This window comes from Alosa sapidissima, chromosome 10 (genome assembly GCF_018492685.1).
Source record: "Alosa sapidissima isolate fAloSap1 chromosome 10, fAloSap1.pri, whole genome shotgun sequence".
NCBI lineage: Eukaryota > Metazoa > Chordata > Actinopteri > Clupeiformes > Clupeidae > Alosa > Alosa sapidissima.
In genome coordinates, this window is record NC_055966.1 from 4,855,966 (window position 1) to 4,883,686 (window position 27,721).

General features: G+C 43.4%; 3 protein-coding genes across 6 annotated transcripts; 1 reads left to right on the forward strand and 2 right to left on the reverse strand.

Annotated features, from left to right (window-relative positions):
• rad54b (RAD54 homolog B) lies at positions 1 to 15,603 on the reverse strand. 3 transcript variants are annotated; one of them, XM_042107019.1, is made up of 15 exons: positions 15,499 to 15,603; positions 14,916 to 15,081; positions 13,558 to 13,750; positions 6,797 to 6,928; positions 6,234 to 6,518; positions 5,968 to 6,130; positions 5,457 to 5,682; positions 4,851 to 5,058; positions 4,469 to 4,608; positions 3,694 to 3,999; positions 2,238 to 2,389; positions 1,779 to 2,040; positions 1,333 to 1,399; positions 973 to 1,173; positions 1 to 852 (listed from the first exon to the last, which is right to left on the reverse strand). In XM_042107019.1, exons 2-15 carry the CDS (start codon positions 15,078 to 15,080, stop codon positions 629 to 631), a joined length of 2,724 nt encoding a protein of 907 aa, XP_041962953.1. In that variant the 5' UTR covers position 15,081; positions 15,499 to 15,603; the 3' UTR covers positions 1 to 628. The 3 variants fall into 3 exon arrangements, with proteins under 3 accessions (XP_041962953.1, XP_041962952.1, XP_041962954.1); XM_042107018.1 differs by having other exon boundaries at positions 13,558 to 13,756; XM_042107020.1 differs by lacking the exon at positions 14,916 to 15,081 and having other exon boundaries at positions 13,558 to 13,756; positions 15,499 to 15,580.
• LOC121720681 (fibrinogen silencer-binding protein) lies at positions 7,762 to 10,987 on the reverse strand. The gene is made up of 2 exons (XM_042107037.1): positions 9,976 to 10,987; positions 7,762 to 9,022 (listed from the first exon to the last, which is right to left on the reverse strand). The coding sequence occupies exons 1-2, from the start codon at positions 10,350 to 10,352 to the stop codon at positions 8,401 to 8,403; spliced, it is 999 nt and encodes a 332-aa protein (XP_041962971.1). The 5' UTR covers positions 10,353 to 10,987; the 3' UTR covers positions 7,762 to 8,400.
• On the forward strand, positions 11,202 to 27,556 carry rnf41l (ring finger protein 41, like). Of its 2 annotated transcripts, none has more exons than XM_042107039.1 (7): positions 11,202 to 11,542; positions 16,580 to 16,705; positions 16,971 to 17,177; positions 17,646 to 17,785; positions 18,494 to 18,632; positions 18,868 to 18,988; positions 26,598 to 27,556. In XM_042107039.1, the coding sequence occupies exons 3-7, from the start codon at positions 16,972 to 16,974 to the stop codon at positions 26,844 to 26,846; spliced, it is 855 nt and encodes a 284-aa protein (XP_041962973.1). In that variant the 5' UTR covers positions 11,202 to 11,542; positions 16,580 to 16,705; position 16,971; the 3' UTR covers positions 26,847 to 27,556. The 2 variants fall into 2 exon arrangements, with proteins under 2 accessions (XP_041962973.1, XP_041962972.1); XM_042107038.1 differs by lacking the exon at positions 11,202 to 11,542 and adding an exon at positions 15,655 to 15,863.
• Positions 27,557 to 27,721: the final 165 nt, after the last annotated feature.

Here is a 27,721-nt window from a genome sequence, read left to right on the forward strand (position 1 = left end):
AACCAACGTTTGCTGACCGATTCTGGACGTCGATGCAATTGGATAACGCTATGACCAATGTTTCCAGACATCGCAGCGCTGTCATCATCTGTTTAGTTCGCCTCTGGCCCGCGTATATCAGATACACCGATGTGATTGGTGCAGCTCGGTTTCATGGGCATAGGTAATAAGCATCATTACTCGTCGCCAAAGTCACTCGCTGAGAAAATTCTCTAGCTCTCGCGAGAACTCTGGATTTCCAGGGTTTCCAGGAACTATATGCTTCCATTGCAGATAGACCCATTTTGTGAGTTCAGATGTTCAAATCTCTTAATATTTATTAAATCATGACAAATAAAAAGGAAAACAGTCCATCACTAAAAATATGACAATATCTGTGTGTGTATGCATGTACTGTACATAGGTACGTGTCTATTTTGATAACCCAACATTTCTGAACTGCTTTCAGATGTGGTTCAAGGAAATAGTGCATAAATAAATGACAACAAATACATATGGACAGTGGACACATACACACCTGTATAGTATGGCTATTTGCACTATACGTGTCTTTGTGAGTGTTCATTTCTGTGTGTGAATGTACAAAGTCACTGTGGAATACAGTTATGTCCAAGTCTGTCTGCTTGGGCTACCTTGACAGTTGCGTTTCGGTGTTCATACTCTGAAAAGCATAGGTGATGTGTGAGTGGGCGTGGTCTAGGTAAACGTCTCCATATGATTGGTTGTCTCCTGAGTAGTGTCTCCACTGCATGAGCTCAGACATGCTAACCCGCTGTGGAATGTTCACACTGTCGGCACGACGACCCAACTGACAGGCCCGCTCCGCCAATGTGGTCTCTTCCTCTGGCAAACCTTCAGAACACAAACACACCTCTGATTTGTTTGTTTTGTAGTTTGTACACATGTCTAAACGTATGTGCACACCTGTAAGCATGTGATTGTGTGTGTGTGCGTGTGTGTGTGTGTGCTTACACTGTATCTCTCCGTCCCCTGCACAGCGACAGCCCAGGAGCTGGTGTGTGAGGCACGTTGTTTTGGTTTCAAAGGTAAAAAGATCGCGGAGGTCCTCAGAAGAGAAGCTGATGTGATCAGCCCCTTTCCCCAGGTCAACTACTGCACCTGACAAACCCTGCTTACACACCTGCCTTTGGTAGATCCTCTCCTCTATTGTACCTGTTTACACACACACACACACACACACACACACACACACACACACACACACACACGAGAATGGAAATGATGAAACCTTTTGAAGTTAAGTGAAGAGCTTAATGATTAGTTATTGGAGTGTAAAGACTGGGTTTGCATTTACTGGTTAAGGGATCTAACCTGTGGTCAGAAGCCTGTAGATGTGAACAGTTTTCCTTTGTCCATCTCTCCACACACGTGCCATTGCCTACGACACAAACACCTCATCAGTACTCTTCCATACATTCGGGAATATCTTTGGTTCATGTCCACAAGGTTTAGGGGCAGCCGTGGCCTACTGGTTAGCGCTTCGGACTTGTAACCGGAGGGTTGCCGGTTCGAACCCCGACCAGCAGGCACGGCTGAAGTGCCCTTGAGCAAGGCACCCAACCTGCTCCCCGAGCGCCGCTGTTGTTGCAGGCAGCTCACTGCGCCGGGATTAGTGTGTGCTTTACCTCACTGTGTGTTCACTGTGTGCAGAGTATGTTTCACTAATTCACGGATTGGGATAAATCAGAACAGAGACCAAATTTCCCTCACGGGATCAAAAGAGTATATATACTTATACTTCAGCTTCAGCGTCTCACCTGCATGTCATTGGCAGGATTCCAGTCAATGTCGTAGAGCACGAGGTGGGAGGCCCCCACCAGGTTAAGGCCCACCCCTCCAGCCTTGGAGCTTAACAGGAAGAGGAAGTGGTCTGAGCTCGGCTTGTTGAAAGAGTCCACCAGGTTCTGCCGCTTGGACACTGGGGTGTTACCGTCCAGACGACAGCAGGTGTATCCGAGATGAACACATAGATCTTGGAGCAGATCCAGAGTCTGAGTGTAGTTAGAGACCAACACCACCCTGCAGACAGATAAGGGAGGGAAAGGGGGAGAGAGAGACGGGGTTATTAGATCAATAAATAAGTAAATATATAACTAATAACTACTATAAAATATTTAATATAAAACATATTTTAAAAGGTATGTTTCTCATTGTGTGTATTAACATTTCCACAAAGCATTATTTTTCCATCCCAAATGCATGCAGACTGTGTGCACCTGTCTGTGGGGTTGTAGTGCTGTACAGCAGCGAGGAGGTCACACAGCACCAGGAGTTTCCCCGACTCGTCCGTGCCGAACGTGCCGCTGCTGTAGGCTGCAGGGAACAGCTCTGCTGACAGGCCCTCACACACAGAACCCTCTGTGCTATCCTGAAACGCAAAGATACTCCATTAAATCTTATATATACACTATTCATTAGAAACACACACACACACACACACAGAAATGCAAACACAGAAACAGCATAATATACAAGAGATAATAAATCTTATGAGATAAGTATACAGACATAAACATAAACACAACACAACATTGCTACACTTGTATGGAACTGGAAGACCTGGACTAAGCATATTTGACACAGACATTCTGAGCTGAGCCCTTGTTTCTTGTTGTTGTTACAGGCAGCCTATGAAGGAATTGTTGATTGAACCCATAAATTAAAGTTGATGATTTCCATCGTGTCAAAACTGAGAAGATATTCTACTTTCCCTTGGTGGCGGCCTGCCAAGATGCGCATCAGTGAGCAGCCAGGCTCAGTGAGTAGACCTGTCAGGCAGCGCTCTGAACACAGAACACAAACCAGACAAACCATCTGTTTGCTGGTCCTGGCAAAACACCGTAATTAGCTGGACATGTCTGCTGCAACATTGTGCTCATTAGCAAGTCCATGTGGCCTGAATAAAATATGCTGAGTGGGTGAGCCACTCCTTAACCTTGCTGTCTCTGAGCTGGCTGAGAGTCTGCATACACGTCCCAGGAGTGCCCTCTAGAGGCCCTCATGAGTAATGCACACTAAAGCTGGCCCAGGAGTGCCCTCTAGAGGCCTTCATGAGTAATGCACACTAAAGCTGGCCCAGGAGTGCCCTCTAGAGGCCCTCATGAGTAATGCACACTAAAGCTGGCCCAGGAGTGCCCTCTAGAGGCCCTCATGAGTAATGCACACTAAAGCTGGCCCAGGAGTGCCCTCTAGAGGCCCTCATGAGTAATGCACACTAAAGCTGGTGCTGCACATGTGTGAGACAACTGAAGTCTTCTCATTTGGAACATCTCCAGTTCAACTGAGATACACTGTTCGGCGTACAGCTGAGCTAATCAAAAATAAATAGTTTATTGTGCTAATACCATTCAGTATAACTAAATATTAACTCTAAAGCTGAAACCTGCCAGTAAGACCACCTACCACCTCAACATGGCACTGAATGGTGTTAATCCAGGTTAATCTGAATCATCATGGTCATTACTGAAAGGTGCATAAATGGAAAAACTCCATAACCCAAATACATATTCCCATAACAGTGATGTGATCAACTCAACACGTAAAACATGGAGATACCTGTAATAAAAAACGTACAGTTCTTAGCGCAAGAAATTCTCTTGGTAAGGAATGGTACATCATACATTCTTTGTCAAAGCGACATAAAAGAGAAACACCCCCATACAGCATCCACACCTTCTTCATGGTGTTGTAGAGCAGCCCCGGGTGGTTGCAGAGCTTCTTGAGGGCGCTGATGCAGGCGAAGTGCGGGCTGTTGGTGCTGAGGTGCGTGGCGGAGCCCCGGAGGCAGGACCGCACCGCCTGCGTGCTCAGCAGCTGCGCGTACAGGCTGCTCTGCAGCGGAGTCGGCCGGCAGAAGAGCGTCCACTCCACGCGGCCGGGGAGGTAGCGGCCGATGATCTCCTGCGTCCTCCTCAGGGTGAACACCCCGGTCAGCCGAGACAGCTCCGCGGCACGCTCCTCTCCCAGTGCACGCTCCTCCTGAGACACCGACACACATGCACAGTAAAAACAGCTGACAAATACAAACTCGTGCACACACACACACCTTACTCTTTTATGGCCAGTGCAGACTACACAATTTTTTTTGTCTTCCATGATGATCTTTTTACGATTGACCATGTCAGACTAGGCGATCAGAGAACCACAAATTCTTGGCACGTCTTGGTTGTAAGATTGGCCACATTACGAGATCACGTCTCGTTGCGTGACGTCATAGTGCCCGTGTCAACACAGGAGTCGGGATTCAGGATTCTCAAAAAAATCTGACATGCTAGACTTTTGGTCATGGAGTCGTGGAACATCGCAGACAACACAGGCCATTACGCACAGCTTCCCCTGATCTATGTATACACAAAGGCCACCAAACGAGAGAGACATACTGGACTAGACTGGTAATGGGCTGCTTAAGGTGTGTGTGTGTGTTTAATGTGTATACTGTATGTGTTACCTGAGTGCAGGAAGGCTGGCGGGAGTGAATGATTGGCTCCTCATAAATCTTCCTGTATCCTGCTGAAGATCCCAGAACGCCTGGATTCACAAACTCAACTATTGAGTAAAACTCTTGAAGGTCATTTTGCACAGGAGTCCCTGCAATAATACACACACAATACACATTATTTATAAATACATAAATGTCTATACACACATTTCCATGACAGAAAAGCTAACTTTTTGTGCTTATTTGAGAGCAGAGTACACTGGCAATTCCACATTTATTTTTGGCTTAGTAGGTTTTTAACTCACTCTTAACAGTTCCTCAAAGTCCAAAACTTGTATTATAGTGTGCAGGAGAGTGTGTGTGTGTGTGTGTGTGTGTGTGTACTACTCACCCGTCAGTATGATTCTCCTGGTGCAGGAGAGTGTGTGTAGAGCGCTGGTGGTTTTGATGCTTGTGTTCTTGAGCCGATGACCCTCGTCACAGATAAGCAGGCCGAAGTCCAGCTTCTGCAGCGAGCTCAGGGAGCGCAGCACCATCTCATAACTCACCACCATCACTGGACACACCGGAGACGACACATACTCCTCCACACGGTGGTCCTGACCCCACACATACACACACACACACACACACACACACACACACTACCATTACACAGAAGCAAGGGCAACCTCTAGTTGGGTGAGTGGGCTTCACTCTAACACACTGCACCATCCTGTGACATAACATCTAATGTGTCCTTCAGTTCCTAAGCATGATGCTTTTTAACCATAATATAAATCAGATTCAGAATCGAATATTACTGGTACTTCCATTCTCTCATGAAAGGCACTGTAATGCCATACAAATGTTATAAATGTTTTATTTTTGGCAAATTCAAATAGAAAGTGGTGTCCATACACAGTAGATGAGCAAAAGCACTGTCTGCAGGCTGTAACTACTCATGTTGGAGGAACATAAGCTGCTCTTGGTGACTGTGTTTGGTGTGACTGGTCACCTGATCCACCATGTAGACTCGAAGTCGTTCTCGTCCGAGCCACTTGTTGAACTCGGCCCCCCAGTTCTTGACCAGGCTGCCGGGGGCAACGACGAGGGCGCGGGTGATGGCTGGCTTCCCCCCGTACGGCCCCTGCCTCAGCAGCATCCACAGCAGGCTCACGCACTGCAGAGTCTTCCCCAGGCCCATCTCATCCGCCAGGATCGCACCACACCGCCCCGACAGTCTAACACACACACGGTTACACACTGAACTATATAGGGCACTCCACACACACAGTTACACACTGAACTATAAAGGGCACTCCACACACACGCGGTTACACACTGAACTATTATAGGACACTCCACACACACACACAGTTACACACTGAACACGTATATATAGAGTACCCCCCCCACCCACACACACACACACACACACACACACACACACACACACACACACACACACACACACACACACACACACACACACACACACACACACAGTGAGGGTTATCAGTGTTCACCTCATTCCCATGATGCACTCATAGAGAAAGATCACACCCTCTCTCTGGTGCGGCCGCAGACGAACGGTCAGATGAGGATCCATCACCACATCTACTAATGGAAGGCCACTTTTATTCCAAAGCCACTGGTGATTGGCTGGGGGGCGAGGCATCACTAGAGCACCTTCATACATAAAATTCAGACATAAATATTTCATTAAACCTTTAACACTTACTGTGCTTGTATACTATGCTGTGTGTGTGTGTGTGTGTGTGTGTGTGTGTACCTTGTGCATTTGGGTCATGACGGGGCCGTATCTCTCTCTCCGGCTCTTTGGATTTCGCGACTCCACCCTTGAGAGATGGCCGAGAGAAGGGTTTTGCTGCTGACCTGGCAACAGCGGACTCAAGCACGGGCACTGTGGAGGTTGCAGTGGAGACTTCCTGAAAGCAGCGGCCCTTGGCATAGTCCTCTGCAGAGATGACCCCCATGACCTCAATCTGCTTCCCAGAAACCATCAAGGTTTCACCTTCAGCCAGATTCTCCAGCTCTGACGCTTTGTAACCAGAGCCTGACATACATAAACAAACAGTGTCTCTATGCTTACAATAAAAAAAGAAATGCTTTATTTATGTGAATAACTTCTGTCTGTTTCCCCTACATATTTGCTTCATTGTATGTGTGCCAATTTCCACAGACATAAAACAAGACACTCTCAGACTCCATCTACCAAACTAGTAGCAACTGAAATCATATTCTCATCTAAAAACAAAAGCAGATTCTGAGGTCCTGCATGCTCTGAATACTTTTGAGGGCAATTGGGTCAACTCTATGACATGACTGGCTCACCTCGACCAATATCCTTCCCCTCCATGTCCTTCAGCACCACACTCCGCCCCTTGGCAACCAAAACAGCATCCCCTTCCCAGCGTTTATGCTTCCTGTTGGACGCCTTACACCACATGACGCTGAGGTACCGCTCTGAAACACACCAGTTCAGCGTTGACTGAATACTAAAGGCATATGATCTGAACTTCCTTCCTCCTATAATTGGAATTGTGCAAACAGATTAAGAGCATTTATTAATTAATTGTCTAATGCTAATATGGAAAACCACCAGTTCCACGTACCACATATATTACCCTACAATAACCATGTGATAAATTCACAGCCACTCTACGAGACCTTAGACAGTGAATATATATATATTTAACATTCATATATATATAGTTAATCCTTTTCATTCATATAAATACATATTTTTTTTAGAAATATACCCTAAAGACTAAAATTACAGCTAACTGCTATAGGGCTGCCAACTGCTGTAAATATGTTTAAAAAGAGGGAGAAAATCTAAACAACAGAAAAAAACATAAGCAAAGAAAAAGAATGCCGTAGACGGAGTCTGAATGTGCAGTTCAAACCAGTCTGGAACCTGTGCATCCTAACATACGAGTCAGACCCTGATCATGCATCACAGAATCTCTCTCTCTCTCTCTCTCTCTCTCTCTCTCACACACACACACACACACACACACACACAAAATCAAGATCTATCAATATCCAACAGAGGGCAGTACTGCAGCATGGCCTAGTCTCTGTGCACAAAGCCTGGGACTTTCCTACTTTCTGTTACCCCTCAAAAAGCAGCTAGATTATGATTGACACGAATGATTCAGTCATGAAACTGGGTCTTCAGCTGAACCTGAAGAATAACAACTGACAAAAACACACACATGTAACACACAAGAAAGCGCTGATTTAGAAAAGGAGAGCACAAAAGTGAGTCATGGAAAAACATTTTTATTCTCATTTACACAAATCCCTCCTCTCCTTCCAAACCTGTACATGTCTGCAGCTCTAGCCTGCAGGCGTCTAGAAATGCACAAGCTTCAATCTGGCACTGTGACAAGAGTTAAGGGAAGGATGTCGGTCACTGAGTGTGTCAGAAGTTCAGAACTTCAAACAGAACCCAATGATTGGTAAATGTTCACAGAAATGAGCTACTAACCAGTAATGTGTGCTACTTTTGTCAGCATAAATCCTACTATGCAATGTTGATGAAACCATTCAAAACTGAGACTACACTGTAGGTGACATCCTTTGTTGGACTACACTAAATTGTATGCAGTTTGTAGAGATCTGAACTGAACTCAGAGCTATACCAAAGACCCTTGATTACTTCAAAGCAAGACTACTGGTTTATGCAGGTAAGAACAGGTCACTTTTACAGTAACAGATGCTCGGTGGTGCAGACTTCTTTTAGAGATCAGCGGTTACTCCTCAAGTTATTTGATAAGCCAGTAGCCTTGCTTTACAGTACATGCCTCAGATGGCTGCTCCTGACCAGGAGCTGGCTCCCCTTCAAGCAGTGGACCCTGGAGAGTGTTGCTTGAAAGTGCTTTTCATGGATGGATGGATGTGTGTGTGTGTGTGTGTGTGTGTTATAGGCATTACATGTGTGTGTGTGGTAGTCCGTGTCTTAGCCGCGCCGCTCTCAGTCTCTCCACTTTGACCTTTGCCCTGAGAAGCTCCTCTTCTAGCTGTTGCCGTCGCTTTAGCCCCTCCCTCTTCTCATCCAGGTAAAGGCCCACCTTCCTGTGATTGGCCAAGACCAGCTCGTGCTCTTCCCGCATCATCTGCAGCGACTCAGCCTCCAGTCCGGGAAATCTGTGCGAGACCAGCTCTCTCTGGTACAGGCCCCGCCTCGGGTGCGTTATCGTGGGTGACAGAGGAAGGTGCATCGACGAGGGACTAGGGGAGAGGGAGGGGTCGTAGTTATGTAGCTCCGTCTCTTCCTCCAGTTCCACTTCCTCCTCCTCCTCCTCCTCCTCCTCTCGCTCGTTTGGTCCTCGCGCCACTTCACTGTGGGGGATTGCGAGGGTGTGTGTGGACGTGTGCGTGATGGTCGGTGTCACTGACACGTGATTGGTCAGTGCTGGCAAGTCAGGAGGCGGTTTCACATCCTCGGATTCAACTCGGACCGCCATGGTAACCCCGTGAAAGTCTGACAGGGTAGGTCCGGAGGAGCTGCTCCCAGGTTGCTCAATAGGAGAGTCTCTCTTATACTGTAGCCTAATACACACAAACACACCAGCAGTTATAACCTCATCTATAATCTATTACATGACCAATGCAACTTCACCACTATTCAAACGGTATGGCAAACCATTTGCAAATGCAGTATTAATAGTAGCAGTATCAATACTAACTGGACTATAGCCCTAAAAAGAAATTGTGATACTTCTGTCTGTACAGTGATCTTATATTTTAAGAATTCATAAATTAAAGTCAATTATAAAATCAATATAATATCATATACAAATATTGATACTAAATATCAATTAATACTAATAATCAAATTCATATAAAGACATTCAAACACTTGAGACTAAGCATCTATCTGTCTCACCTTAAAAGGAAAATTAGACACATCAATGAGATCACTCTAGATTACGGACACCCATCCTAATCCAGTTTGCAACATGATCAAACTGCATGCGATACTTAACAAGCTTGTCTGGCCTGCACTTTCCCCTGCTCAACTGACTACATCAGCACGCAGACTAACAGAGTAAGAGAAAAACAACAGGCGTGCAACAGGTGACAGGTGTAGGTGTGTGTGTGTGAGAGAGTACTCTGGTTATCAGCGCCAGGATGCTGATGGTAGTTTTGTGAGACCAAGAACTGTTTGTTTACACATTTATATCAGGTGTGTGGCTCTGAAGATTGACATGTCTGTTTGTATAAAGGGTTGACTAAGAGCATCTATTGGTATTCCCAGAGAGCCTATGCATGACATTTTGGACTTTCGACTGTATGTCCCACCTATTTACTTTGCGTAAAAGGCACGTGTTTAGAATTGTTTTTGTTTATATAGTTTGTGTGCATGTCACTGAGAATGACTCAAAGCATAAAGCACACTGTTCCACTGTTGAGAAGTGATGACAAGTGATTATCTGTGTGTGTGTGTGTGTGTGTGTGTGTATGTGCGTGTGTGTGCGTGTGTGTGTGTGTGAGTATCTCACCTCTCCAGAGAGTGAAAGAGATGAGGGATCATCTCCATCACGCGTTTGGTTGGCTCGCTGAGGCTGCCACGGTACTCAGGCTGGGCGTGGCTTCGCAGCAGCACTTCCTGTTTGGCGGCCTCTTTGAGGCGCTTGTAGAGCGTGCGCAGGCCTTGGGCCGTGCGAGGGGGACGTTCCCCCCCAAGGCTGTTGTAGCGCTGGGCGATGTTCTCCCAGCAGCGGTTTTTGTCCACAATCACGGCATGCTTGTTGGTGTGGTCTTCCAGCAGGCGAATGTGTGGCTGGGCCAGTCGCAGCAGGTCCAGTTTCTCCGACAGCGTGAAATTTGATGAGCGTGCCTTCCCCACTGCAGCATTAGACACGTACATGGACGCCATCTTGGCTCTAAGCCTGCCGGATGCTGGCTAGACTAAGCCTGAGTGCTGGGTAGCGCACGAAGGGCTAATACTTGCGCTCTCCTATTCTTTCCTCCTTGATTAATGTCACAAGCTGAGCGCTGTCTCTCCCTTTGTCTTTGCTGGGTCTTTTTCACTAAGCTAACTAAGCTCCCCTCCCCCTCTCCTCTTTGTGCTCCTGCCACCTTCTTCTGTAGTCTTGCTTCTTTTTTTGTCCGCAAAAATGCAAATAAAAACAACCAGGCACACAAGCAAACAAACTCACACACGTGTGTGTTCAAGCAGCATGTCTATCTTCTGTGTTACACAACTCGTTTCCCTCACACACGCAAGAAAAGGATCAAGCCTAACTAGGCCAGTCCTCGCTAGGCCTCCGCCTACAGGGGAGGGCTCTGCTCAAATTCCTCTCGGCTTAGTCTGACGCAGCTTGGCCAAAGCTGCACTAAACCCACGCTGACCTACATACATGCTCAAACACAGGCGGAGAAAACGTTTTTATTTGCCTTGCGGAAACCCCATACATATTTTTTGGTGAGAACATAGTGAAAAAGGAAGTAATCATATATATATATATAGTAGGCGCAGTCATCTGCATACAATCGTGTATGTTTCATGCGCCGCTGAAATCAAAGCGCGACTGCGCAGGTCACACACAAACACGCAGGGGATCAAAATTCCAACCGCATGTTACTGCATGTGCTCTCCGGACCTTTTGCTTGGGAGCGCATTTTTTTTATGAACGAGTTAGAGCCGTAACCACACGGGGTGATTTCAGTTGGGAAGATGAGACAGAGTGGGTCTGTACCAATACACTCCGCTCTAATCTGCCTTGCGGCAGGTTATTAACATAATGGCAGAACTTGTGTCAATCACGAAAACTTCACTGTTGATTGGTTAAATTCTTGAGAAAAGGCGCATACGTCACACCATGGTCTATCTACGCCCAAACTGAGCTTCGTGCAGTTAGATTTGGTTGGTTTCTCAAACGCCTCCATACTAACAAAAGAGAAGCAAACGAGATAGAAATAACCAAGATCATAATGAAATGTGCTGTTGTCATTGAACGTATCGATTTCTGAAAACGTATGGACAATGTTATAATGAAAATCCTGATATGACGCGAGCTGGGTGCAGACTAACACTGAGCTAGTCAGATGAACGCGGCTTCTTCGGTATGGCAAAATCGTTTTACGCTGGCTGTTTTACGTTCCGATCTGTGATTATTAAGCTACTGCCAAATAAGCCGAAGTTTTTATGCTGTGCTATGGACGTAGCATTGCCATTGCATAGATATTACCATCATAAACTCACACGAGACACAAAACTCGTACTCCTGAAGATCAACGCTGTATATTTGGGTTGGGGAAAAAGTCTGTGATGTTGATCACTGCCGACAATCATTACAGACAGACCTATATATTACTATGTAGTGGAAGCTAAACGCAAGTAAACACTGTTTATCCACCTCTGAAATTTCAGAAATAGAGTTTATACACCTCTTATTGGAGTTTATCCACCTCAAACGAGTTTATTCACCAATTGCAACTTTTAACATTAAAAAATCACACTGTATTATCCACATTCACAATATCTTCACTCATCAACACTCTAGAAACCATTTAATACCACTGGTTTTGTTATTGTTAACATTAGACAATAACTTCTCTTATTTTACCACTACACCCCTGACTATAACACGATATGCCACTACTTGTAAACCATGCAGCTGTATGTTGCAATGACCATACGATGCCCATGGGTCTTACTGTGGAAACTCACATGAAAACACAGATCATTTTTCTTTGATTGTCAGTTCATCATCACACAGAAAAACACACACACATGCCGAATATCACAGTATAAAGAAGGACAGTGCCTTGCTCAAAAAATCATTACCCCTTTTACCTGCATTGGCATTCAAGCAAGAACCAATAGCATGTCAGGTAAATGTGTATTCACAATTTTCACAAAGTGCATAAAAAAGGTTTATACTGTTATGAACTAGAAGCATGCAGACAGAGCCAAAGGGACTCACTGAAACTATAGCTCCATTTGAACTTTGGCTGGCCTCACACAGGATAGCATCCTTCAGAAACCAGCACTTAAAACTGCTTAATACAGATATCAAAATATGACTGCTACTGATGCAGTTAACAAAAATGGCCTACAATGTCCTCATATTTTAAACTAAGAATAAGTTGTGAAATGGATAGAAAAGTCTCAAACAACATCTACCGCTAAACTGCATCACATCAGGAGACTTACCAGAACCTATTTTAATCATAAATGCAAATTGTGTGTCAGTGAACAGTGTGTTACACAGACAGAGTTTTAACCCATCCATTGGTAGTGAGCACACACATACTCAGGGAGAAGTAAGCACACTAGGAGCACACGCACACATTTACGAAGTAAATGTAAATGTTTCACAACAACAGGCTGGTCTACACCGGCAGAGCAACTTAGAAGATAAGTCTATTTTTTTCTATTTTTCAAATGCACACAGCACTCTCATGTCTGGTGAAGCCAGTTCCATTAATTATAGTGGAAGCTAATTGTTGCAGCATACGCCCTGCAAAGAAATGCTTCAGATGCATGCCCGGTGTAGCTCCACTGTTACAATGATCTTTTTGACATGTCAACCCACCGAGAGCACTGTTAACAGCTGAAAACAGATTCAACACATCGTGACAGTATCTATATTGTGCTAGATCACAATATAGGCTTCAACTGCTCAATTAAATGAGTTTTGCTGAAATCTCTGGCCAACAACTACCACCAATATCTTAATACAAGAAAAACAGGTGACTGTTGGTCTGTATAATCAAACATTAAAAATGATTTACAAATTAAAAAATGTGTTGATTGCTGCTCCTGGAAAAAGTGGTGCAACCACTGAAAATCTTTTAAGGCCCTGATGAACAATAAAGGTCAAAACATACAGTGTATATATATATATTTAGCCACTACAATAAAGGATTAAAAGAATGCTTGCTTTAACAATGTGCTACTACTGTCTGCACTGGGTGTATATTGTCTGTGTGTTGCTCAAATGCTGACTCTATGAAATGCAACTCTTAGGGGCATCTCAGATGTGTGTTGTACGAGTGTGCATGATGTGTATGCTAGACTCTATGGCCTGTATGGAGTGTTGTACCAGACCAGAGGCAGGTGTGTGAGAGCGTACCTGTAGGGCATGTCTGTATGCTGATGGGTCGGCTCTGGGGGGCCTGGTGCTCCTCATCCTTCATATGTGTGTGTGTGTTCTCCTCTTCCTCAGAGGGTGTATCTGTGGTCTTCTCAGAGACTGGTACCACACTGAGCACCCGTGCCAACGCTCCTGACACTTGAGACTCACGTGGTCTCCTGTTGACCGGTGTCTGCACCTACATTTACACACACACACACACACACACACACACACACACACACACACACACACACACACACACACACACACACACACACACACACAACATCATTCACATCTTCTGTGATGTCAGAGTCAATGTAAAAAAATATGCCCTTAAAACTTTGCACTAAAATAAAATATTCTGCTAATCCATAATACAAAAACAAACATAATAAAGTATAATAAAGAATACTCAATGGTTAAACAGATGCTATATTATCTATGTATTTTGGACTAAAACACTAATTAAAACAATTAAACGTTAACCACCCTCCAGAGCATGATGTGACCACATCCCCACTCCAGCAAAATACAAAAAAACATTAATCATGACAACATTATTCCTGAATACACTGCATTCTAAGACATTGAAAGAAAGTTAATGACATTTCTGCCTTAAAACAAGACAATAAGAAACGGCATCAGCTTTCCGATTCTGGTGCCATATAAAAGCATCTGCATGCCCAATATATACCGTAATACATACATCTGTGCTAATCATCTAATCATTACCATCATCATCATCATCATCACCACCTTTACTGGTAGTCTCAGGGACCATTCAGAAAACAGACAGTATAGACATGACATATGACATATATCATGCAATATAAAAGAGCTGACTGACTGGTATTGTAAGGCATTAAACCTAGGAATTGACAGCTGCATAACAATGTTGTTCTGACAGTTGATCAGACAACAAATACATTTGTACATCAAACTTCTAAATAACGGCTGAAAAGAGTCTGACCCATGATGTCACTAAATGAATGACCTCACCTACACTTCAAATGAGTAGCCTACAATTTTAAACCTCACATGAATGGCCTCATTCTCAGCAAATAATAAAACAATATACATGTTATGTGTATATTGCATATTGAGATGCTTTAATGTGTGTACTTATACAAGCCTACAGTGATAAAGAGATCTGGGGAGGAAACCCCACGGTATCTTTATTAGAACTAGGCCTACACCTTGACATCCACAACATTAAAATAATGTTGCTTTGCTTGGGTAATTAAAATATATAAGAAAAATAATACATCAGACAGAGTTTAGAGTTGTTATCCTTATCTTAAAAGCCTGATAATAACACTCATTTCCTGTAATACCAGGGGAGACATTCATACCGTGTTAACTGCGTTAGTGAGTGTGGGTTTGGGCTGCAGAGGCAGTGTGCAGTGTTCAGGAGTGTCAGGACTCGGACAAGGAGGAAATCCTCGCGTCCCAGGAGGCACAAAGCGCATCTTTTTAGCCGCATTGCCTTGCTGACTAGGAGCTGCTGACCGACGCATCCTGCCCAAAGAACCATTGCAGACTGTGTTAAATGCATCGCGCGTTTTTCATAGAATAATATTAATAATTTCCTATTCCAAAATCAGTTAGCACTTAACTAGATGTGGACAGTGGCTATATTCAGCAAATGTAGAGTCAAATAAGAACAAAAAATAGATCAGAAAGAAGATTGTCAACGTGTCTTCGTTTTATGCAGCTTGTTATGCAGTCATTTACACAGAAAACACTTAATTTTAAGTAGCTAGTCAGCGTTAACTAACTGTTACAAAATACACATGCTAACGTTAACGCTAGTTCGTTTTCATAACATAAGACAACTGATTTCCCAGCTGTTGTGTTACTGACCTATACTTCAGAACTGCTTAAACTTTAGATAAAATAAATTAACACTTGAATTACACGTCGACATATTTTTACCTGTTAGCTTTCCAGTTTGTTTGTATCTACTGTAGTAGTCCTCCTCTGTGTTTTGGTTGACACGAGTCAAATCGCGCGCAGTCTAGCGCGGAAGTGACGTTGGTCAACGTGGTGAGAGTTTACAAACTGTAGATTGGTTGTTTGATGTCTGACGTAGAAAATGGGAGCGGCTAATCTCGTGCTGGTAATCCTAGACGGTAATCCCATGTGTAAAGAGTGAAAGGGCTATGTGAAATATCTGAATATACGCAGGCAGGACAGCAGTTTTATTTGAAAGCTTCCTTTGCATACAGGCATGGCGGAAAAACAGACACTGCTGTGAGCGGATTATATATGCATTGATTTCAATAATTTGCAATATAAAGGTAAGTGTTAGGCTAGGCCTATGACATCACAAATGTGCACAATTGTGCAAGATGGTCTTGGGTAATGTGTTCAGTTTTGTCTTCTTCATTTAATACTGTTGCAAACTACAGCACTGTTAGCCTAAATTATAGCCTAGCTGTTAATTTTTTTTAAAAAGTGCAAAACGAAAACCAGACAGTGTGGGTGGTTGTCATCTGAGATTGAGAATGAGATTATAATCCAATCAAATGGCAATAGGCCATGTTTAATCCTAAAAGTGTATTGGAGCAAATGCCATTCAAAGACAGAATGAGAGGGAGAGAAAAGGGGAGAGATGATCACAACATGGGAGTTGTTGATACATGTGTTTCTTCAGATGAATGGATGTCATGTGCATGTGTAAAGGCACACTTTGCTCTCACCTGAACACACATGTGCAGGAACAGGACAGGATTAAAGATCAGAGAGAGAGAGAGCAAGATGGGAGGGGGGAGTAAGTGAGGATTTAATTCTCAGTTTGTGGGCTGTTGAGAGATCACCACCCTCCTGCAGTGCATGAACAGGGAAAAATGGGATCTCTAGAGAGACATGAATGTGTCTGTCCTTTCTCTCGACTTAAACATACACACATGCAATATTGTCAATTGTTTTTTTTCAGGGACCTCTTGTCCCTTGGTACTGTTTGTGTATGAAAGAGTCTTGTCTTTCTTCAACTCCACCTCTTGGTGATCAACAGTTGGCTACCCTACGTCGCCAGGACAACCAAACCACACCTTGGAAACAGAGGAAGGTTACTAGGAAGAGGAAACAGGGAGATAGCAGATAGAGTGAATCAGACAAGGAAAGGAAACTTTTGCTTCAGGTAAGGATTTCTGGATTATAATGGTTAAAATGTTCTGCTTGTAATTTGACTGCCTGTGTGTTAGAGTATCTGTCTGTGCAATGCAGATAAACTATTTACTACATGTGCTGTGGTGTGTTTTTGTGTGGGTAGTGTTTTCACTCTGACATTTTATTGATGTGAGCATGTTGAAAAGTAATGCATATTTGATGTATATTTACAGCAATAATCATCTAACATGCTATGTATGTATGTGCGGTGTGTATGTGTGTGTGTGTTTACATAGAATGGGTTATGATGTTGAGAGATTTGTGGGCTATGTCAATGAGGGCTTGCTTTGTAGTGTGTGTCGGTGTGTGTGCGAGGATGCTGTGATGTCGCCGTGTGAGCATGTCTTCTGCAGGGCGTGCATCAGCGCCTGGCTGTCCCAGCACGCCACCTGTCCTGAGGACCGCACTCACCTCACTCACACTCAACTGCGGCCGCTCTACAGGTTAGACACAGCCCACTGCGTCAGTACCAGGGCCATTTCAGATCTCTTGCTTCCTGGGACATCCCTACAAACACGCACACACACACACACCGCAGTGTGCACTAATCTTCCACTTATTAAAGGGACATTCTATTTTCAAATGGCTGTTTTTTTTTTTTCAAATAGTTGCTATCTGACTGGTTTACACATCAATTAAAAAAGTTTCAGATGTACTTGTGCACCTCGCACTTTTATTGTTCCCTGAGGTTCTTTCAAGTGTCAAATTATACAGTGGCTGATATTTCTTTATTCTAATGCTACAATGATGTTATGATGTAATGCAACTATGATGTTATGACAAATGTTTCCCTTTTGAGCACAGTAAAGTGTGTAATTAACTTTGTATAGTTAACTTATACATCATACCTTTACCTAGCTGTCAAAACTATAGAAACACTTCAAAATAGGTGGAATATTGCTGTGTTACAGGTACATGCGTAATGACCTGATGCGACTCCAGATTCGCTGTGTGTTCCATGTGCACGGCTGTGATGTCATCAGCTCACTTGAGTCCTTACACACCCATGAGGCAGAGTGTGACTACTCTCTGCTGACATGTAGCAACACAGGTATACAGTCTCCACACACACACACACACACACACACACACACACACACAGGGAATTGCCATGCTACTGTATATTGAGCTAGAGCAGCACACAGAGCAGACATTACAAGAGTGTGACTACTGTCTATTGACATGCAGTGACACAGGTAATCTCTCACACACTCTTTCTCTCTCTCTCTCTCTTACACACACACACACACTGGTTTTATATTTCTCTGAATGATTAATGAGGAAACCCCTGAGTTACCCAGACAGGCTCGGAGTTTCTTTAAGTGCAGTCACAATCAAATTGGCCAATAGGATGAAAGGGGAATGGATGCCAGCTGCTTAACAGTAGACTCATATATCACTCTCGATACAGGCCTACATTAACAATGTGTGTGTGTATGTGTGAATCTGTGTGTGTGTGTGTGTGTGTGTGTGTGTGTGTGTGTGTGTCATCAGCAGGAGGGCTGTACTTGTGTTACCTATGTGGTAGGTATCATGTGTGCATAAGATCACAATTTGAGATGTGCTGCAGAGTGTGTGTGTGTGATATGCTCATGTGTGTGTGTGCTGAACATTGCTTGCATTAGTACTCTCTCTGCATGAAGTCCTAGATGTTTCCGTGGGGCATTAAGTGTGCGGTGTATAAAAAGTCATCCTAAAAAATAAATAAAATAAAAATGGTTTCATTCACAAACTCCCCCCCCCCCTTGTTTTCCCCAAGGTTGTGAGGTGCAGGTGTGTCGCCGAGACCTGGAGGCTCACCTCAGCGTGTGTGAGTTTGGCAGCAGATTGTGCTTAGGCACAGACAAGGACACACACACATGCGTCACAGAGCTCCGCACTGAACTGCAGCTACTTAGGTGTGTGTGTATATCACTCACGGCTGCAGCTTTTTTACTTTTTATTGTCCTGTGCTGAGGGGCGGGGGGTGGGTGCTGAATCCCTGCGATGGCTGCAAATTATTGTGATCGTCAAAGTTAATAAGGAAAAAATGAGAGTTGAGCCACAGTAATAATGTGTGTCTAATGAATTGATATGTGTCTTGGGTTGTTATATAAAACTAACTATAATGTTGTGTGTGTATTTGTGTTGCAGGGCAGAGTGTGTGTGTAAAGTTGAAGAGCTGAGATGTGAGATGGAATCAAGGCTGGATTCCCAGCGTAGACACATGGTGCAGAGAGAGAACTTATTGAAGAATGAAGTGGAGGAACTTAAGGTAGACATCAGTCATATATCTTAAGCAATTATTATTTAGATGCCCAAGCAGCATTATGTCTGTGGGTAGCTAGTTTAATTCAGTTTGATTGTAATATTTCATGTAAATACATCTATGTACCTACCATATTTTCGTGCGAGTCCCCCAGACTATTCAGACCAGCCTAGGCTTTTCACTTTCAGGGATGCAAACAGAGGTATGGTCAAAAAGGAGTGAGATTATCGAAGCCCACGCCCCCACAGGAAATATCATATAAATACATTTTGCCACCACCTCTGCAGGGGCGGCACAGGCCACCCTTGAGATTCGATTGGCCACCCCCAAATCTTAGTCTACAATTGGCCATTAACATGGTCTAAGGCAGGACCTTTCTTGATGCACTTGCAGCAGTTTGAAGTATCAGACGTCAGAAATGTAAGTGGCAAACACGCTTGCCTTTATTGGCCTACAGGCTACTGCTTGTGCTAACACGCAAAGATATCTATTTACCTATTGCATCTGCCAGTGCCTATTTATCTAATCACACACTTAAGTCGCCGACATTTGATAGGTCATTAAGTGTTAACTGTAGGCTAGGCCTATACTTTTGTAAAAGTGTTTAATGGTAATAATGTCCTAATGTAATGTTAAGAAAACTTTTCATTTATGGTTCATCAAGCTTAGGCCTACTCACTAAACACTCGTCGCATCTAGGCTACAGGTAGCGATATTCTGATGACATGTATGACCATTCAACCAGTCAAGCATTTGTTGTAAAATATTGAAATTATTGGAAGCTTACATAGCTTAGGCTAAACTTATTTCGTCCCCAATACCTGTTTTATTCGTCCCGATCAGGAGGGATAAATGAAACATTGTGCACGTTCCACTTTTGCTTATAATAATTAAATAATTCCTGAACGCAGGGCTGGACTGGCCATCTGGCATACTTTATCCTTTTTTTTTATTGGCCGAGCCAGTCTTTCTAAAGTTCATTTTCCATAGTAGCGCGTGACAACAAAATCATATGCCTGCGTTCTGTTCCCAGAGCTTTCTCTGTCTATGATCTGCAGTGTTTCTCAAATTATGAGCCTCCTCGACAAGTAGATTGCTGGTCTACGGAGCCATGAATTTAAATTACGCCCACTTCTGTCTGTTAATTTGCGGCACAATTGAATGAACCGCGGACCGAAAGGTTTCCCCGATCAGGAAATACTCCTTAATTTGCAACTTTTTGTAGGCCTAACAGAGGTAGCCTAAATATCGTGCCTATGGCGATGTCCGCTTAAAAGAAGAAGAAAAAAAAAACATTTATTTCACTTGTCTCTCTGGATTGAACGCAGAATGTGGGCTGTTGCGCAAATAGATGAATGAGGGAGGGAGATTCCGTTAACAAAAACCTAAAGTTTTGCTAACATTTTCTCCATTATTATCGTAAAATATGTCTCCATGCAGGGCAGGGCTGGTTCTAACCAGGCTAGGCTACTATATTTGGGTGGGCTGGTAGAAATTTTGGGTGGGCAACATAGCAAAGCTGTCAAATTGGATCAAAACTAACATAAACACAAAACTATAAGTACTACCTAGCTTGAGTTACTGCAGCCAACAGCCAGGGATAGGCATGTCTGATGTATTTAAAATACAAATTTGTATTTTATTTAGTTGGAAAAAAATGGCATCGTATTTTGTATCAAAATACTTTATAGGTTTGTAGTTTAAAAATACTGCCAAATACTTTTGGTAAAACCAATAACCTACTTTTGGTGATGTGATTATAAAAGTGAAAAACAATGAATGCAGCACTGGTGCTGACTTGTAATTTGCCCACAGTTGTTGTGATCAGAATATTGAGATTCAGGCAGATAAGTAACATGTAGGTTGCTCACACACTCATCCCAACCTGAAGTTTCTTGAGAACTTTAGTCATCCAATTCGAACACATGGAACCGGTTATGTGGTTGCCCTGCAACAAGTTGCCCCATGTGCAACGTTAACAATGTTTGCTCACATACACAATACACTCCTTCATACCAACTTCAAGTTTCTTGAGAACTTTACTGATCATTAATCATCCAATCCGAAGACATGGAACCGGTTATGTGGTTGCCCTGCAACAAGTTACCCCACGTGAAAATGTAATTAATAATTTGCCCACACTTGTTGTGATCATAATATTGAGATTTAGGAAGATGAAATTGCTCACATACACAATACACTCCTTCATACCACCCTCAAGTCAAGTCAAGTCAAGTTTATTTATATAGCACATTTCATACACAGAGGTCATTCAATGTGCTTTACATAAACAAAACCAAACGATAATAACAAATAAAAGCATAGAAGGGTAATATAGTCAAAGAATAGTTAAAAGGTAAAGATCATAATAAAAAGAAAACATAAAACACAAGGTAAAATCATTTAAAAATAAAGAATAATTAGTAAGCAAAAACAAAGGCAAAAGTAGTAAAAAAGTAATAAAAGACAAAGTAGAATAATTATCGAGGCAGATTCAGAATTTGTAACTCGGCACAGTTAGCAGAAAGCGTCTGAGAACAGTTTGGTCTTAAGTCTAGATTTAAAACTGGCTACAGTTGGGGCCTTTTTAATGTCATCCGAAAGTTGGTTCCACAGCTGAGCCGCATAGCAGCTAAAAGCTGCTTCACCATGTTTAGTTCTAACTGTAGGTTTTACTAGCAGGTTTTTCACCTGGGACCTGAGAGGACGAGAAGGTGTGTACTGCTGAAGCATGTCTGACAAGTATTTAGGTCCTGCTCCATTTACTGATTTATAAACAAGCAATAGTGCTTTAAAGTCAATTCTGTGACTTACTGGAAGCCAGTGCAAGGACTTAAGAATTGGAGTAATGTGGTCAGTTCTTTTAGTTTTTGTTAGAGTCCTAGCTGCTGCATTTTGTATCACCTGAAGCTGTTTAATAGTCTTTTTAGGAAGGCCTGTGAACAGTCCATTGCAGTAATCAACCCTGCTGGAGATAAATGCATGAATGAGTTTTTCTAAGTCATGTTTCTTGAGAACTTAAACAAATAGACAAAAAAGCAGGTCAAATTATTTTAACAGAAGTTTAGACAGAAGTTATTGTGGGGGGAAAATGTATTGGATGAGTATATTTGTATATCTTCATTTAATAGAATAGAATAAAAATGATTATATTTTAATGTCCCCATGATGGAATTTGTTTTAGCACAGCATAGCCCAGGGACAGACAACTTAGATAATTAACTTTAATATGTTTGTATTATTTTATTCAAATACAAAGACATTTTATGTGAGAGTAAGGTATTTGTGTTTTTTTTTTTTCTTTCAATTTATGAGTATGGTGTTTGTGTCTGGTTTCCCTAATGTATTTGTGCTAATTTCACATCTTGAGCCTGTTTCTGTTTATCTGGTTGTTTTGCCTCATGCCACCCTTGAATTAATCAGTGTGCCACCCTTGTTAAAAATGTCTAGAATCGCCACTGCACCTCTGCCATCCAGGGCTCACCCTATTCACACAAAAATGTTCTTTATATGAAAATACACTGTCCCAGTTCCTTCCCTTATTCTGTCTGCTGGGGCCCGACTTTGGCTGGTAGCTGGCTTGTCTTGACAGAAGAGCTGGGCCACACTGGGTAGATATGATGGTAGCCACTCTCTCTGTGTGTATAGCACTCTGGCAGTGATTCAACAGAGCATGCACTCCCTTGTTAGCATAATTAATCTCTTTCATGCAGAAAGTACATTTGGCATGTCCCTTTTTTTCAATTTTTTTGAAAAAGTCTGACATTTTGAATTTGTGTTTGGCTGTCTTGACCTCAATCTCCGTTTCAACCTGTAACCAAGACCAGTTCCAATTTGTTTTACAACCCTCATCCACTTTCTTAACTGTTAGTGCCTCACTCTCATCAAATTCTCTCATTCTGTAAATGAAAAGTTGCATATATTAGCCATAGTGTTACCCTAGACCTGACAGTATCATAACAGAGTGCAAAATAGTTCACTTCACTTTGCTCCCTTTCTCAATGCGCCCCAAAATAACGTTATTCTGCACGAAAATGTACAGTTAAAATGTATCAACAGTAGTGCGGTCTGTCTGTTAGGATAAGCCCACACATCAGTTTCTCGCCCTTATGTGGTAGGTGTCATTGAAAATAAGTCAGTTCGTCACTTCGGGTTGCATTTACGAAAAAGCCTAGACCAGCGGCTCATTAGGCTACTAGACGTCAACAAGCGGCTAGCCTAAACAAGTACGTTACCATTAGGCTACACGTTGGAAAGGGGGTAGAGTTGGATATAACGTTAGGCTGCTACTAAAATATTACAGGACAAAATACTGCTAGTCTGTCCGGAACTGAACTAAATTGACTGACGCAACAAACAAGGTTAAAAAAAAAAAATCCAACTGTATTTTTACTAGTCATGTAAAATGTAGCGCTAGTGTGCTACTTAAGCAATATAGCACGAGTGAGAGTGGGGTTGGTCATGGATATTCCCACGGGTGTTGTTCGGCCGTAGCCACGAGGCTGGAGGCCGAGTGGCGCAGGCAACAACAGCCGTGGGAATATCCATGACCAATCCCACGATCACGAGTGCTATATTGCTTTTATACAACAATTCTACAACAAACTAAATAATCTGAAAACACCCCATTATTGTTTAAAAATGTTAATTTCGACATCGTTCTTACGCATCAAAAAATAGTTCCCTTTTCAATAGACAGCATCTTGGTTGCTAGGTAACCAACATTCCAGATCCCTCGTTACGAGTCTTGGTGGTTTACATGTCTTTTTGAAAGAAATGTTGAAAGTCGGGCTGAAATCACATTCATATCTAGGTTTGCTGAATGCATGTTACAAGGACAATGGGCCATGTCATGTAAGGGACATGGTACTGCAAAAAAACGGAAACATTGTCTACATTGCAGAACCACTCAACTTTATTAATTTATGGTGAATAAATGTTATATTACTGTGCACAGCCTGACGTGACGATGCTAGCACGTTAGCAGCGGTTAGCTAATTATGCTAACGTTAGTCTCCTCCAAGTGACAATCATATTATACACAATGCTGGCAATGCTAAGAACAATTAGCATCCTCGTTTATCTTACTTACATTGAGTTGACTGTGTGGCTTAATCCACAGATGTGGTGAAGCACTGTTTCGTTATGGTTTGCTAAGGAGTAACCCATTGCTTGAAATCGTGGAGAGCTGGGATGAGAACATTGTGTCAAATCTTCGCATTGTATCGCGGAGTGATTTATTATTAGATGTAACGTTAAATCCTTGCAGTGAAGTGCAGCCTTGTAGCAGTAGGATAAATGGTGCGCAGCAAATGGGATTTTTACGTGCGCAGCTTTTTGATTTAGTGTTGTCTTACACTTCCTATGTTTCATGGACTGTAACGGTAGACTATGTGTTTATGTAGTCATTTTAATACAGAATTAACTTTGATGAAATTATAATCAGACACTTCAACCCCCCCCCCCCCCCCCCCCAAAGAAAAACTCGTCGGATCTGCACGATTCACACAAGTCCCCCAGACAGCCGTGAAAAAGGCGGCATCCGCCAAAAGGCGCGCTGTTTGCATCCCTGACTTTGCAGTTTTAGGCATCAGATTGTAAACCTGTAGAAAACTGAATTTACTGCTATCAACACCCGTAAGGCAACAGGTCCAGACAACATTCCAGGTCGTGCGCTGAAGGACTGCGCAGGGGAGCTTAAGGATGTCTTCACAGACATCTTTAACACTTCCCTGAAGCAAGCCATCGTCCCATCATGTTTCAAAGCTGCCACCATCATACCTGTGCCGAAGAAAACTGCTCCATCCTGCTTCAATGACTACCGCCCTGTGGCACTGACACCCATCATCATGAAGTGCTTTGAGCGGCTTGTCATGTCACATATCAAATCCATTCTCCCCCCCACCCTGGACCCCTTCCAGTTTGCATACCGAGCCAAGCGGTCTACAGAGGATGCAATCTGCTCTGCCCTCCACCCAGCCCTCACCCACCTGGAAAAAAGAGACTCATATGTGAGATTGCTGTTTATAGACTTCAGCTCTGCATTCAACACCATAATACCACAACAACTCATCAGCAAACTTGACAAACTGGGACTCAGCACCTACCTCTGCAACTGGCTACTGGACTTCCTCTGTCAGAGGCCTCAAGTAGTACGTGTTGGCAACAATACCTCAAGCAGCATCACACTGAGCACAGGGGCCCCCCAAGGCTGCGTGCTCAGTCCGCTGCTCTTCACCCTGCTGACGCATGACTGCACTGCAACCTACAGCAACAATCACATAGTGAAATTTGCTGACGACACAACTCTGGTGGGTCTCATCACCAAGGGCGACGAGACCCAATACAGGTTGGAGGTCGACCATCTGACCACGTGGTGCAGGGACAACAACCTCCTGCTGAACGTCAGCAAGACCAAAGAGATTGTTGTTGACTTCCGGAGAGGTCACACCCAACACCTGCCACTGACCATCGACGGTGCTGTGGTGGAGAGAGCGAGCAGCACCAAATTCCTGGGGGTGCACATCAGCGAAGACCTCTCCTGGACCACCAACACTGCATCACTGGCGAAGAGAGCTCAGCGCCGCCTGTACTTCCTGCGGAAACTCAGGCGAGCAAGTGCTCCACCAGCCATCATGACCACATTCTACCGAGGCACCATTGAGAGCATCCTCTCCAGCTGTATCGCTGTGTGGGGCGGAAGCTGCACTGAATACAACAGGAAAGCCCTGCAGCGCATAGTGAACACAGCTGGAAGGATTATTGGTGCTTCACTCCCCTCCCTGAAGGACATTTACACCACCCACCTCACCCGCAAGGCGACCAAAATTGTGAGTGATGCAAGTCACCCCGCTCACAATCTGTTCGATCTACTGCCCTCTGGGAAGAGGTACAGAAGCCTGCGCTCCCGCACTACCAGACTCACCAACAGCTTCATACACCAAGCTGTAAGGATGCTGAACTCTCTCCCTCCTCTCCCCCCTCCACCCTCAGCTACATAACATCCTGGACATTGGACCCACAATGGCCGCGTGCACTACTCCACTTGCACACTTGCACACTTGTACACTTTACAACTTGTTGTTGTCCTGAAAACACAACACATCTGCTGCTCTTACATAACTTGCACCACTATGTCACTTTCTTTCTTACTTAGGTCAAACAGAACTACACAAGCCTTTTATTGGCCTGACTTTGCACTAGTATTTTATTGACTGTCTATGCACAATTTCAACCAAATTTTGCTGCTCTTATTTTTTTCATTATTATATGTGCCCTCTTATTTACTTACTTTTTTGTTTACTTGAATGTTATGTTTGTCTGTGGACTTAAATTGGTAAAATATGTCTTGTCTTCACCGTGGGATAGTGAGAAACGTAATTTCGATCTCTTTGTATGTCTGGAACATGTGAAGAAATTGACAATAAAGCTGACTTTGACTTTGACTTTGACTTTGATTTACAGCAGCATTTCACTAGTACAAACATAGGGAGATATATATAATTACTGCCAGCTCTAATTATGTTATTCATTTGCAAGGCAAGTCTGCTGGTCGTTAGTTAGGGAGCGAATTTTCAAAAAAAAAACAAATGACCACCTCCCTGTATGTGTCTAGGGCCAGCTTTCCTGCGTGATGTCTGATGTGTGTGTGCTGCTAGCCGCGGAGCGCTCCCGTCGGCAGGAGCTGGAGAAAGCCGAGCTGGAGAAGGCCGAGCTTCTGGAGCTTCTGAAGGAGGGACAGAGGCAGCTCACGCCAACTCATCAAACCACACCCACCCCGGGGGAGGGGCCCCGCAAGACCGGCCCACGCAGCCTCACTCTGGACTGTATCAAGAGGAAGAGTAAAGAAGTCACAGTCATCTAGCACAGAGCCATTAAGAGGAAGAGGAAAGAAGTCACAGTCATCTAGCACAGAGCCATTAAGAACTCACACTTGCGCTACAGAGCATTATGCCTATCTTCCTGTAAAGACTGAAATATGAATGGAAAACATCTGGAGATCAATGAAATCTAAGTCACTTGGACTTGGCTGGCTCGATGAAACCAACACAACTTGCAGGCTTTGGCAAGTTGTGCATAAGACTTAAGCAGAGAGCTTCTGAGGTCAAAGGTTCCATCAATGGCGTCTCACAGTTCAAACTATCAACACTGAGCCATTTTTCTGCACATATAGACTTATAGACAGAAACACATTTAAATGAAATGTAAAATGGTGGTCCCCCTACGAATACACACAAAATGATGTAATCTGTAAACCATTTGTCAGTATTGTCATGCTCACTGTGACTTCCTTTTCATAACTACGCATTTGACCCAAGCCTGACCAAGGACAGAGAATAATTGCCACAATTACCAACATCTGAACCTGTGATGTATAGTTTGTGTGTGTGTGTAAGAAAAAAGTTATTGGGGCCTGCGTGACTTTTTGCATTCAATTGTCATCAGTTTTTTGATTGTTTTACATCATGAACATAACATTTAGTTGAACACACAGCTGCATAGACACGTGTGTGTATTTTCTAACTACCATTGAAAAAAAAATGGAATAGAAATGTATGTCTGCGCTTTTTTTAATAAAGTTTCACCTGTGTTCCCAAAGAAACTCATCTCTGCAGAATTGCTCAGTGTGTGTGTGTGTGTGTGAGGCATGGAGGTCTGAGACACCTTTTATCAGCCCATTATTTGTGCCTGGGTAGGGTGCCATGATTCCAGTTTATTTTATTCAGTAGCTGTGATTTC